Genomic DNA, 11,620 nt, shown 5'->3' with positions numbered 1-11,620 from the left:
ACTGTCGGCCTACATTTTATGTAATTAACATCTGATCTAATATATTACGTACCTAGGCCTATGTGGTTGACTACGGACGGATTTAAGATTTAATGAGCCATAAAACACTTTGTTTAGAGAAAAAAACAGGAACTTCAAAAGGAATGTACATAATGCTTTTTTAAGGTATGGGCCAATTTGTTACAGCGACCTTGACCGTTTCTGACATCATTAATGATATTTTTGCGTAACCCTTGATAAAAAAAATGTAATGGTACTGAACAATGATATTTTATACTTAAAAATGCATATACTACAGGTTTAGGATAAGATATGGCTATCTATTCTACTCCCCACCACCTTGTTACTAGAAGGTAAAAGGTCATAAAAAATATTTTCCCATGGCCCGAAATCCATTTTTGGTGGTATTCCAGGTCGATATCAACAGTTTCCAACAAAAATCGCTTTGTAAATAATTTTTTTGCCACTTTGTTGCTCCGTCTGCCTAACTATGAGTAATGATTGAAATCATGTAATAAGTCTTATAAAATATATATGTGTATACTTCCAATGCATTCATTGTACAGAATCAACATATAATGGCATTTAACTTTATTCCCTTAAGTCCTTAATTTCCAAAATAATAAGTAACACCTCAAAAAAATAAAACGAAAACTTTACCTTGTCTCATTTTCTTTTAAGTAGGAAAGGAGCTTTGAAAATTGGTTGAATGAATCATAAGTTCTAAAAATTGGCATTGTATATTGTGTGTTCGACAAGAGCTTTCGAACGACTATTTTTTTATAGTTCTGGTTCGATTTCTGACTGTTTACGTAAGTTTGGCGAGTCAAGTGGCCGAGCGGTAAGGCAGGGGCGCCGCTAGCTACAGCCTTACAACACGCTGGTTCCAGCCGCTCCTCGTCCATGGTTCGGTAAGGAGAACCAAGTCTTCTCGGATAAGGACTTAAAATGGAGGTCCAGTGTATACATCTGGCTCGTGTGCACTTTAAAGAACCCACTGCATCTTTCGGAAGAGTAGGGGGTTACCCCAATGTTATGGTTCATTTCAGCCCCTGTCGTTGTGGAATGATGATTTATCTACCAAGAAGCGCTTCTTTACGGCTGCTAGGTAGTCACGGACCACGCCCATACGCAATTCAGCACAATGACGCTGCAAATTTTGGGTTATTCTCCCAACTTTTCCTTTCAGTTTACTCTGTTGCTTAAATTTGTATCTCTACCGAGATCCAGGCATTGTTTCCCACAGCATTATTGTTTTTCAGTATTGACCATTTTTCCAACAATCATACCAAGGCCTGCTTTCCTTGACACATATTTTGAACATTACCAGGACATTGTTTAAATCCACACTAGAACATGAAAAAAGAGTGTCGCAAGGAAAAACAACAAAGACCAAAATTGCATACAAGAAATTATGTAATTCATTTATGAAAAGCAGAAACTTTACTACCTATATATAACAGTCTTAATGCAATTATCTATATAATCACCCAATTAAATTGGGCTTGTGAGTGTTTGTAAAAAAAAAAAATCGGGTCTTAAATTCTTACAATTCTGGAAATCTTGTCCAACTGAGCCCCACCACACGGTTGGAGCTCAGGTGAGAACATTTTGAGACTCATATAGATACCCAAAAATAGCACTTGAATAGTACAAGAATTATGATATCTACCAATCCATCCACCTCCGCCACCATGGTTGGGGCTGAGGTAAGAGAATTGTAAGAATTTGAGACATTTAGATGCGGGAAAATGGCACTTTAATACATAAAACTACGAAATTTATCACATTATGGATGAGGCGAGAAAACTTTAAGAATTGTGGACTTTTAGATGCCAGAAATGGCGCACTTTAATTATACATGAATTACTAGTATATTCACCTGAGCCCCGCCATGGTTGAGGCTGATGTGAGAAAATGGTAAGAATTGGGGACTTTTATAGATGCTGGGAATGGTACTTCAATACTTTAAATTTGTCGGTTATTTTTTAACATTTAAAAAGTTACACTTTATATTTTTTTCCAACCCCTGAAGGAAGGCACTCCCTGGATATGCCACTTCAGCAATATCTTCCTTGTCTCTCACTTTTTATCAGGCACACCCCATTAATGAAGAGCAAATCTATAACATTTTAGTGACTTTTCACAAATCTGTTTTCCATAAGTTGTGGAATGTAGGCCTACTGCCCTGTGTGTTTAGATCCTTTCCTAATTGCTCGATGTATGTAGTTGGGGGTCCTTGCTCCCTTTTCCCAAGGGTTGGTTCCCGAAAAATAAAAAAAAACCCTTGAAATAACTTCTGTAGCGATGTCCAGCAAATGCTAACCTTCATGCACTCAAAGTCCTCGATACAGGGGGAATATCTCCATATAGGTCTTCATTTGTAATATGTTGTTTGTAGTTGATATTCAAGGCATGTCTCAGGAATCTGTTCATTTATCTTTTACAGAAATTCCGTAATAAGCAATATTTGTTTTAAAACCTTAGGTCACTTGACCGTTAGATGATTGCCCCATGCAGTGGTGGATTCAAGGAGAATCCAATCGGCCCGGGCCACTGTAAATATTTAAAAATTATTTTTAAAGAACGGAGAAAAAACTGAAAATTATAATCAAATCCTGAGAGTGCCATTGCAGGTCATCCAGAGGCGATGTATTCTTCATTTTTTTACCTCAGCCTCACCCATGTTGGGCTGAGGTGTCTATCTTTGGGGACCCTGTATTTTTTCAAATTTCTGTATCCACCACTGCAAGGACCACCCAATCTGTGCGAAGGTTAGGGAAAATCCTGAATCCGTGCCTGCAATTGCACTGTTTTTCCAAAGATAAAAACATATGTGGAGTACTACCTCCAATGCATTAAATTGTGCGTAACCAAAAGCAGACCCATAGAACATAGATTTTTAATAAGAGTACTGAAATTTGCTTCTGGCCCCACACAAATTTCCTTCCATTTTACTTTAGAACAAGCAGTGAGATGGAAGTTTTTAATATTCTACGAGGTATTCAAAGCTATTGCATCTTATCCATAACTTGATGGCTTGAAATACAGTTAGCCAATCCTCTCTCCAGACTGAAGTCTCTGCCTGTAGTCCTGTACTTCTATTCCTTCCCAAGTCTGGTTGCCCAAAGGTTTAAAATAACTAGTGAGAAAAGATCAACAGAACAAATAGGTTTAAAATGCATATCAATGAATATACAGTCAAACTTGATTAAGTCGAATGTGTCTAAGTCGAAAAACTGTCAAAGTCGAAATTATTTTCATGTCACTTTGTGTAGTTTATTGTACATGCGACTCAACTCACATTCCTCACTATTGTTCAGACATGTGGTGAAGTCGACAAGCGACTAATGCTTAAACACGGTTTCAGGTTTTGTTAGTTCTTTTGTAAATACAGTAAATTAAATTGTATTGTAAGATACGTACAGTAATTGTAAAATAAATATCTTATGAAATTTAGGTATAGGGAATAACCCACCATATAAAACAAAATATGCTAGTTTTATCTTCATCCTTTATCTTTGTTGCATACAAACTATCTGCAGAGCATAGCCTGCTCTCCTCGCAGTGCAACGTGAAGCAAGCATGTGCATGAGTAGTGGGTGAATTTTGAACGATCCATTTTGTGGCGGGGTATACACATCTGGTTTACTTACAATTAATACACGTGTTGAAATATATACATAATAGACTTTCACCTAGTAAGTATTGGTTTGGTCTTTGGATTTTCCAACCAAATTTATCGTATTTAAAACATGTTCGCTTGATGGCCTTGCAAAAATCAATTATTAAATGTTAGTTTATCAAATATAAATACGATTAAGCTTATTGACTGATTCCTCTTTATACTGTATTCAAAAGAATGGCATTGAAGCAGTTAACAAAACATTTAAATATACTGTAATAATTGAAGAATAATGTAATGTATTGCTACTCTGAAGAATACTGCTGTCAAGGTAAGTTTAGGTAGCCTAGGCCTTCACTTCTACAGTTCTAGGCCAAATGTGTTGTTAACATTGTGTGTACCGTCAGTGTGTGTTAATTTGTTCCAGTCTCCGTAAGGCCTAACTCTCCAAGTCAAGTTGCTATTGTGATATAACTAGAATAAAATTCAACTTTGCTTTAGTCAAATTTAATCTAAGTCGATCTATACTTCATTAGCACTTTAGATTCGACTAAGGCAAGTTTGACTGTATTTTAATAATGACTTTAGGTAAAATTGCTAAATAAAACATAGTAAAAACATTTTCTTTAGACGGCTGAAACTATATGTAGTGGATCTCTGTTTGACTTACTTTTCAATAATTTCCACCATTATCTGAAATTCTAATGGGTTCAGTGGTTCTCGTATACTTGACAAGTTTTTTTGTAGGATGTCAAGGCTAGAAGAGAAAAATTTAAGGGTTATTGATTAAAAAAGATCCAAATAATGTAAAACAAGAGCATAAAAGAAAAAAAAACAAAAACAAAAAAAAAAACAGCTGCTTCGACAGGTTAAAAAACCCATGGGATCAACGTTTTTTTCTTTTCTTAACATTATGTAAATCATTTATGGAGGGACGTTTCCATACCAAACTGAGGTCTATTACAGTCCAAGACAGGCCTATTGCACTGTATTTGATTATAAAAATATTTATTTGTTACGTATACCGTACTCGCGCCAAAATAAACGCCTCTTATGTATAACCGCCCCTCTTGAATAAGCGCCCCTCCTAACACGAAAATTTCCTTAAACGCCCCGTTTGAATAAGCGCCCCTCAATAATATCATAAGATTTTCTTTTTAGTAAGTCAATTATCCAATGAATCCTGGGACTATGGTTGTTGGCATGATTTGAGCTGCAGAGTGGAATCACATTCTTCTTAGGTCAATATCAAAATGAGGATATTTCTCTTGGACAGGTGAGAACTCCAATTCCTGGACAGACAGTATATTTCCAACTTTCATCTTCTTACATATTTGTCTAGGCCTAGTCCAACTCCTCTTTTTCTTTTTCCGACAATTTGCACCTTTAGAACATTCTAATCTCATTTCAAGAAAACCTGCAATAATCCTGCCGTCCTGCGATTCTCAATCGGCTGATGGCCAACAATCTAACCACTACCCACACCACTAATTGCATCTGCCATTCTGCTGTTATATAAATAACTTGTCATGAGCCATGTTCTCTGGACATTTATGTTTTCCGCCGCACCACCAATCGTAATGTCCTTATATAACCTGTTTTCATTCAAAAGTGCCTCTTGAATTTAATAAGTTCCCATAAGAACCCCTTGATTTTCATCTATTTCCATAAGCGCCCCCTCAATTTCCACTCTGTTATCATAAGCGCCCTGTTTAAATAAGCGCCCCGTTTGAATATGCGGCCCTCAGAAAGTGCAAAAAAATATTTTAAGCACCCGGGTGCATATTCGTGCGAGTACATCAAATTTTGTTTTCTACAGAGCCCAACCTTTACCAATTTTATCTTCACTGATAATATGATTACGACATCAGAATAGTTATCTCAAGTAGTGGCTCCCACCCAAATAACTTTGGAAAGTTGTTTTCGTGGGTATTTGGAATGTACATCAGGTAGGGCAAAACATCACTCCTTATGATATTTTCCTGACACAAACACACATCAAAATAATATTATTACTGTCAATCCTTTTGATAGCTCATACCTTGCAGTACTGCATAAAGTTGTTGCAACTTGTTGGAATTGAAGGCTGAAATACAATGCTAGTTTTGAAATATCAACACCTTTGCTTTGGCAATAAACTGCTGCACCTTGGCAAGCCTTCCTTATATCATCTGTTGCTGGATGCCATGAAGGAGGCCCTCTATTAGTGAGCAACCCCATAGAGATCGGTGTAGCATTTATCACCCCAATTCCTCTCTCCTGTAAACATAAGCATATGTTAATTCATATGAAGTATGACTAAGAGATGATGCAAAATAAGACTACAGATTTGATTAAACTACTTTATTCATTGGCGAATCAAGAAATTTAAAATAGAAGTGGCCCAGAAATGTATGGCACGCACCTCAAGACGGCATTCTCAGACATAAAATTTGAATATAAATTTTCTTTAAAATTTTGAAAAATCATGTAGGGGGAGGCTGGGTCCCGCACACCCTTGAATCCGCCACTGCCATTCGGTTTAGTAATCAAAATGAGATATGATTTACAGCATTTAACAAAAATAAAAAGATATAACATATTTGAAGGATATTACCCACTCTATTAATGTATTTGATGGACTGAAAAATGAAATGAACAAAGATTCATAAAAGCAAATTTAATGTTTACCTTAAAATAGGGAAGATTATCTAGAAGTGAAGAATCGTTTAAAGTAAGGTGACAGTAGCTTAAGATACTATCAATTTTCACGGTGCTTTGCTCAATAACGGTCCTGAATAAAAAAAAACATAAACACCATGATGCAATTTAAAGCCAAGTAAAAAAAAAAAAAAGAAATTTCATTTCCGAAGTTTTTGTTTTGTTGTCAACTTCATCACATCATGTCGTTATGCTGGTAATACTGAATCTGTACAGGGGCAGAGAAATATGAAAATTATCACTAATAATACAGTGGCGCCTCAGGAAGGATCAAGGATCTATACCAACCAGAGTGGGGCATAGGTGCAATTTTAATGACTGGCACCTCAAGCTAGCCAAAAATGGCCTAATCAAACTTTAATTTTAATATAAAATTATTATTTTTTTCTCCATTTAATAAGCTTTTCAAATAACACGGGCAATGAACTCAACAAAAGTATAGCTTTTTTCATGCTTCTCCTTTAGGCTGCAACGATCAAGAAGAAATAGTTATTAAGAAACTGTAGGTAGCGGTAGCTTTTACTACGAAGAAATGGGAATTCCGAACTAAGCAATGCGCATGCGCAGTTACCAAATACCATCCGTGAATTATCTATAAAAACATAGCATGCGCAGTTAAAAAAAAGACGTCTCAGGATTCAAATAGCATCTGCGAAGAGGGTATGATTACCAAAAAATAGTCTTAGGAACCAAACAGCGGCTGCGAAGAGAGTATGAAATAGAAGCAGGGAAACTATGTGTTATGGATGGTAAAAAATATTGAGAACTCGAGCTGGTCAAAAGCATCTATTTTGGCTATCTTTACAGCCAGTTTATCAATGTTCGTCAGGGGGAATTGCAATTAAATTATCGCAAAAAAAGTATATTAGGCTCTATTGTGGTACCCTATGCACTGACAATCCCATAAAAAATAACCACAGTAAATGATGACACAACCTAGGGCCTACTACCGGCCAAGTAGTAGAGTCAGGGTATTCCACATTTGATGTCGAAAAATACGGTGCCTTGCGCTGAAGAGGGTTAGGGTTAGGCTAACTATTAATGAGAAATATCGTACCCATGTTTTATCTACCCATAAAAAATAGCCACACACTGGCGGCAATAGTAGAAAGGCCTAGACAAGCTAGTGGGGGAGGGGAATGAATAAAAATTAATAAAATAATATTAAAATTAATATTATTAATATTAATAACAATAATGGTATAAATGCGGTTTGGCTCAGTGGTTTTCATTCTGGTTGTTGAACTTGTAGTCAGCAGGAGTACAAACAAATACAAACAGTAACAGACCCCATTGATGGCAAAACGAACAAGGGAATAAAACAGCTAACTTAAATACGATAACAAAATTTACAAATAGGATAAGTTTGGAAGTAGCTGTATACACAAACTGAATAAGCTACAGAAGTTGCGGCATTTTTTTTATAGGAAATATTTCTTGTTTAGTTAGACCTTGTTTCAAATTTTATACTTGGAAATAGTTTTTCATACTAATTGCTGAGCTGGTGTTGAAGATTCCAGAAAGGGCTATATACCACTACCAGTAACACAAGTGAAAAAGTTAATATAAATGTTTAAAAATAAATATGCAGCAAAAGAAAAAAAAAACAAAAAAAAAACCCAGTAGAACTGAAAAACTAATTAATTTTTTAAATTGGCCTAATATATCCGTATCTAGTATATGTTGTCATTTTTATAAATATTGCTATACTTAAAACAGATTTACTGTTCTTTTCATCCATTGCAGCTTGATCAATCTTATATAGTATATATTAAATTTGTTCATGTCTCTTTCCAGTTTAATATAACGCCATTAACATTATGATTCATAATGATAAAATTACTGATATATTGCTGCTATGAAATTAAGCAATAAGTAAAGCGAAAGTAGAAGCAGTTTGGCGCAATGGAAACGGTTTGGTTTCCAAACCTCAAGGTCGGGGTTTCAATCCTTTGATGTGCATTTCGCATGTGTCCTTCAGCAAGGCACTTTATCTACATTGCTTCAGTCTACCCAGCTGTATCAATGGGTAGCAGCTAATTTCTGGGGGTAACGTGCGATGGACTAGTGACACACTCTCGTCTGCTTCATGCTACAGAAACTGGGGATAAGCTCCTATGGCTCAGCAAGGATTTAATAAATACTGTAAAGCTAAAGTAGCATTCAGTGGCTGGTTGAAATATATAATTAAAATAAGCTTTCCTGTACACAGCACACTTCTTCAGGTAAATAATGTATTTTGTAACATGTTAGTACACTTACTTGAAATTTCCCAGTGGATATCCAGTTATACCAATGAAACGCGCTTTACCACTACTTTTAACCTTTTGAAGTGCTGGTAACGTCTCATTTATCACAACATCAAGGCTAGGTGCAAACTCCATATCATGAACCTAAAAGAGAAAGTTAAAACAATTGTGACAAAATGAAGCACAAACGAAAGTACTCTACTGGTACTACACATACTCAATAGTATATGAAAAGAATCTGAGAAGGCTCACTATTGTAGCTCAGAATCAAATTCATGGGAAAGTAGGGAACATTTTGGCTGAATTAATTAAATGATATTAAATTGAATTTGAGCTTTAATTATTTTGAATACTGTATAACCATTAAGTGGACTAGTATTGCTAGTAATTTTAATTTAAAATCAAGGTAACACAGAAAGTGAAAAATGTAATCTAAATCATAAATCTGTCTATTATAGTTTGGTTTATTTTATTTCATTTAAACACATGAAACATACACATATAAAAAAGCATTAGAATAAGCAGAAAATATTCTGAAATTTACCCTAATTTACAAAAGGCCAACATGATAAGATCCAAATATAAAAATAATAATTGCAGTAATAAAACAAAATTAGTTACAAAAATATACAGTACTGACATTTAAAGTGTGACTACTATTAAAATTTACTATTACACAAGGTATTACAAGAATAATACAAATGATTAAATATAATAAATATATAAATATTTATTAAAACCTGAATGATATCCACATAATTCAAGCTGAGACGTTTCAGACTTTCATCGACACTCTGTAGCGTCCGCTCAGCTGAGAAATCAAACATCTGGGAAACGTCAGGTTTGTATCGGCACACTTTGGTTGAAATGTAATAAGCTTCTCGTGGAATATTTTTTAATGCCTAAAAAATAATATTTAAAAATTCCATTGTTAGTTTAACTAAAGCTCAATAAAATGGTAATGGTATATGATATAGCGCCTTTTCCAGAGGATACACTGTGGACTAGCTGTAACTTGCTTCAATGACTTTCTTCTCCACTAAGGGTCTCTTCATATCTGAGCTACCCAGTAAACCGGTACCAGCAAGTCTCTTCTGTCCACAACAGGGGCTGTATGGACCAGCACACTGGGGTTACCCCCTACTCATCTCGAAAGATGTACTGGGTTCTTTTAAGTGCAAAGATTTTGCAGCCAAATTTTTGTACACTGGGCCTACGGTGTATTGTCCAAATACAAATTATATTTAATGAATTTGTGGGCCATGGGTTATTTTTCTGGAGATTCTTATCCAGTTGTGGGAGTGCGCCCTAATTTCCAGAATACTCCCATGACTTGTGGCAAACTTGGGACCCCTGTTAATGGTCGTAGATAAATTATGAATGCGAGTAAACTGTGGTTAAGGACCACCACTCATTTGTGGTTTGGGTCCAAATCCTTTGTTGTACCTGATAGTATGTTCAATAACGGTAATCATATAATTGTGACATATGTTTATGCTGAAGTTGATAACTTTTGTTATCCTGAGTGATTCAACTGTACAGTATATCTTTATGTAATCATATTTCTCATCATTTTTATATTTTTCTCTAAAAGTTTGAAATATTCAATAATTCAATACCTTTCCAAGGACCATCTCTGACCTTCCATTTCCATACCAAGGTGCAGTGTCAATAAAATTTATACCGCTTTCAATTGCCGTTTGTACAACTTTTATGGATTCACCATCATCGGTTGAATCAAAAACACCACCAACTGCAGATCCACCTGTTATCATGAATATGTAGATGAAATATATGTTGATAAACCAATCAATTCAGTATTTGTAGTCTATTATTTACTAATGACAGTAATTATACTAAGCAAATCGCATGTAACAACTGACCAACCATAACACGTCCATGAATATGCATTTATCTCAAACACATGTTTACATTTACCTTAGCAACAATATCCAAGTGGCAGGGTTTAACTGTACATTATACCAGTGTGCTGATAGTTAGAATATGCGTGCAACTCACTAGTGGCTCTCATTTAAGGGAGGTGGATTGCAAATCCATTTGATGATAGTGTGGAGGTTCAATCATTTTCAGCAGGAGACCAGCAATGCAACCAGTTCCCAGTCAGATCCATGGCCGAAGCATTTCAGATAAGGAAACTTGGCCATTGGGTCGTTTTTAAAGAGCCTAACTACGAATATTTTTTTTAAAAATCATCACTAATACTGAAAATACGGCGATTAAACTAAAATGTCCTAAGCTCTGCCCCTTTTAGAAACTGGCCGGCTGGAATGTACCCCCGTGACGTCAGATAAGAAACATTTTTCAATGGACAATACTTTTACATAATCATCTTCGCCGCAGAAAACATATATTTCAACACACGAAAAAATCGTTTTAAATGAGCCATTTTGAGACATACACTGATGAGCCTATGCCGGCCCACAGTTCAGATGATGATATAGAAGTTCATCGAGTTGTTGAAGTAAAACAATATTCAAAATAGAGACAATAATAGTAATCAACTGATATTATATTTATTAGCTTGCGAAAGTAGCGAACATGTTATCGTAGGCTCGTTTTTAGGCAAGACCTGTTGTTGATGACAGTTGTTGCCTGGGGAGGGAGGCGAACGAATCGCAAATCGGGCCTGATTATGGGCAGTGTTTAGCCCATGATTAGGCCCCACAAAAAAATTATTAGTTTATCACCCCCTCCCTCATCACTTGGGGAAATTCTGATTTTTTTTTTTCAATCATCAACATAGGCCTATTTTTATTTTAAAAAAATAACGAACGAATTATTCAGTTCATGTAGACATAGACGCAAGTTCTTGTTACGATATACTACTTAATCCTGTAGGCTTTCTTTTATCCATAACAATAGACAATCTATGAACTTCATTATTCCTTCACTCAGAGCCTAGCACCTGATGATTGAGGCACCCCTCATGAAACAGCCTGTAGTGCAATAAAATGTTGAGTCTTTAACCCAGTGTTACATGTTTTATTTGTCTATATATATGAAATATATGAAACAAATACACTCT

General features: G+C 35.5%; 1 protein-coding gene across 2 annotated transcripts in view; it reads right to left on the bottom strand.

Moving 5' to 3' along the window:
• Positions 1-1,398: 1,398 nt before the first annotated feature.
• LOC117105957 (L-galactose dehydrogenase-like) overlaps positions 1,399-11,620 on the bottom strand; it is a 28,784-nt gene continuing 18,562 nt past the window's right edge. For both annotated transcript variants that reach the window (XM_033247261.1, XM_033247262.1), the window contains 7 exons: positions 10,194-10,339; positions 9,315-9,476; positions 8,588-8,718; positions 6,296-6,398; positions 5,667-5,884; positions 4,296-4,382; positions 1,399-3,142 (listed from right to left, as the gene is read on the bottom strand). In XM_033247261.1, coding sequence (XP_033103152.1) covers positions 3,052-3,142; positions 4,296-4,382; positions 5,667-5,884; positions 6,296-6,398; positions 8,588-8,718; positions 9,315-9,476; positions 10,194-10,339 — 938 coding nt within the window. In that variant the 3' untranslated portion in view covers positions 1,399-3,051. The remainder of the gene's footprint in view (positions 3,143-4,295; positions 4,383-5,666; positions 5,885-6,295; positions 6,399-8,587; positions 8,719-9,314; positions 9,477-10,193; positions 10,340-11,620) is intronic.

Source organism: Anneissia japonica, unplaced genomic scaffold (assembly GCF_011630105.1).
Source record: "Anneissia japonica isolate Jap-2015-1 unplaced genomic scaffold, ASM1163010v1 scaffold284860_len1800451_cov186, whole genome shotgun sequence".
NCBI lineage: Eukaryota > Metazoa > Echinodermata > Crinoidea > Comatulida > Comatulidae > Anneissia > Anneissia japonica.
Note: the sequence above shows the minus strand (reverse complement) of the source record. Positions and strands in the feature narration are given on the sequence as shown.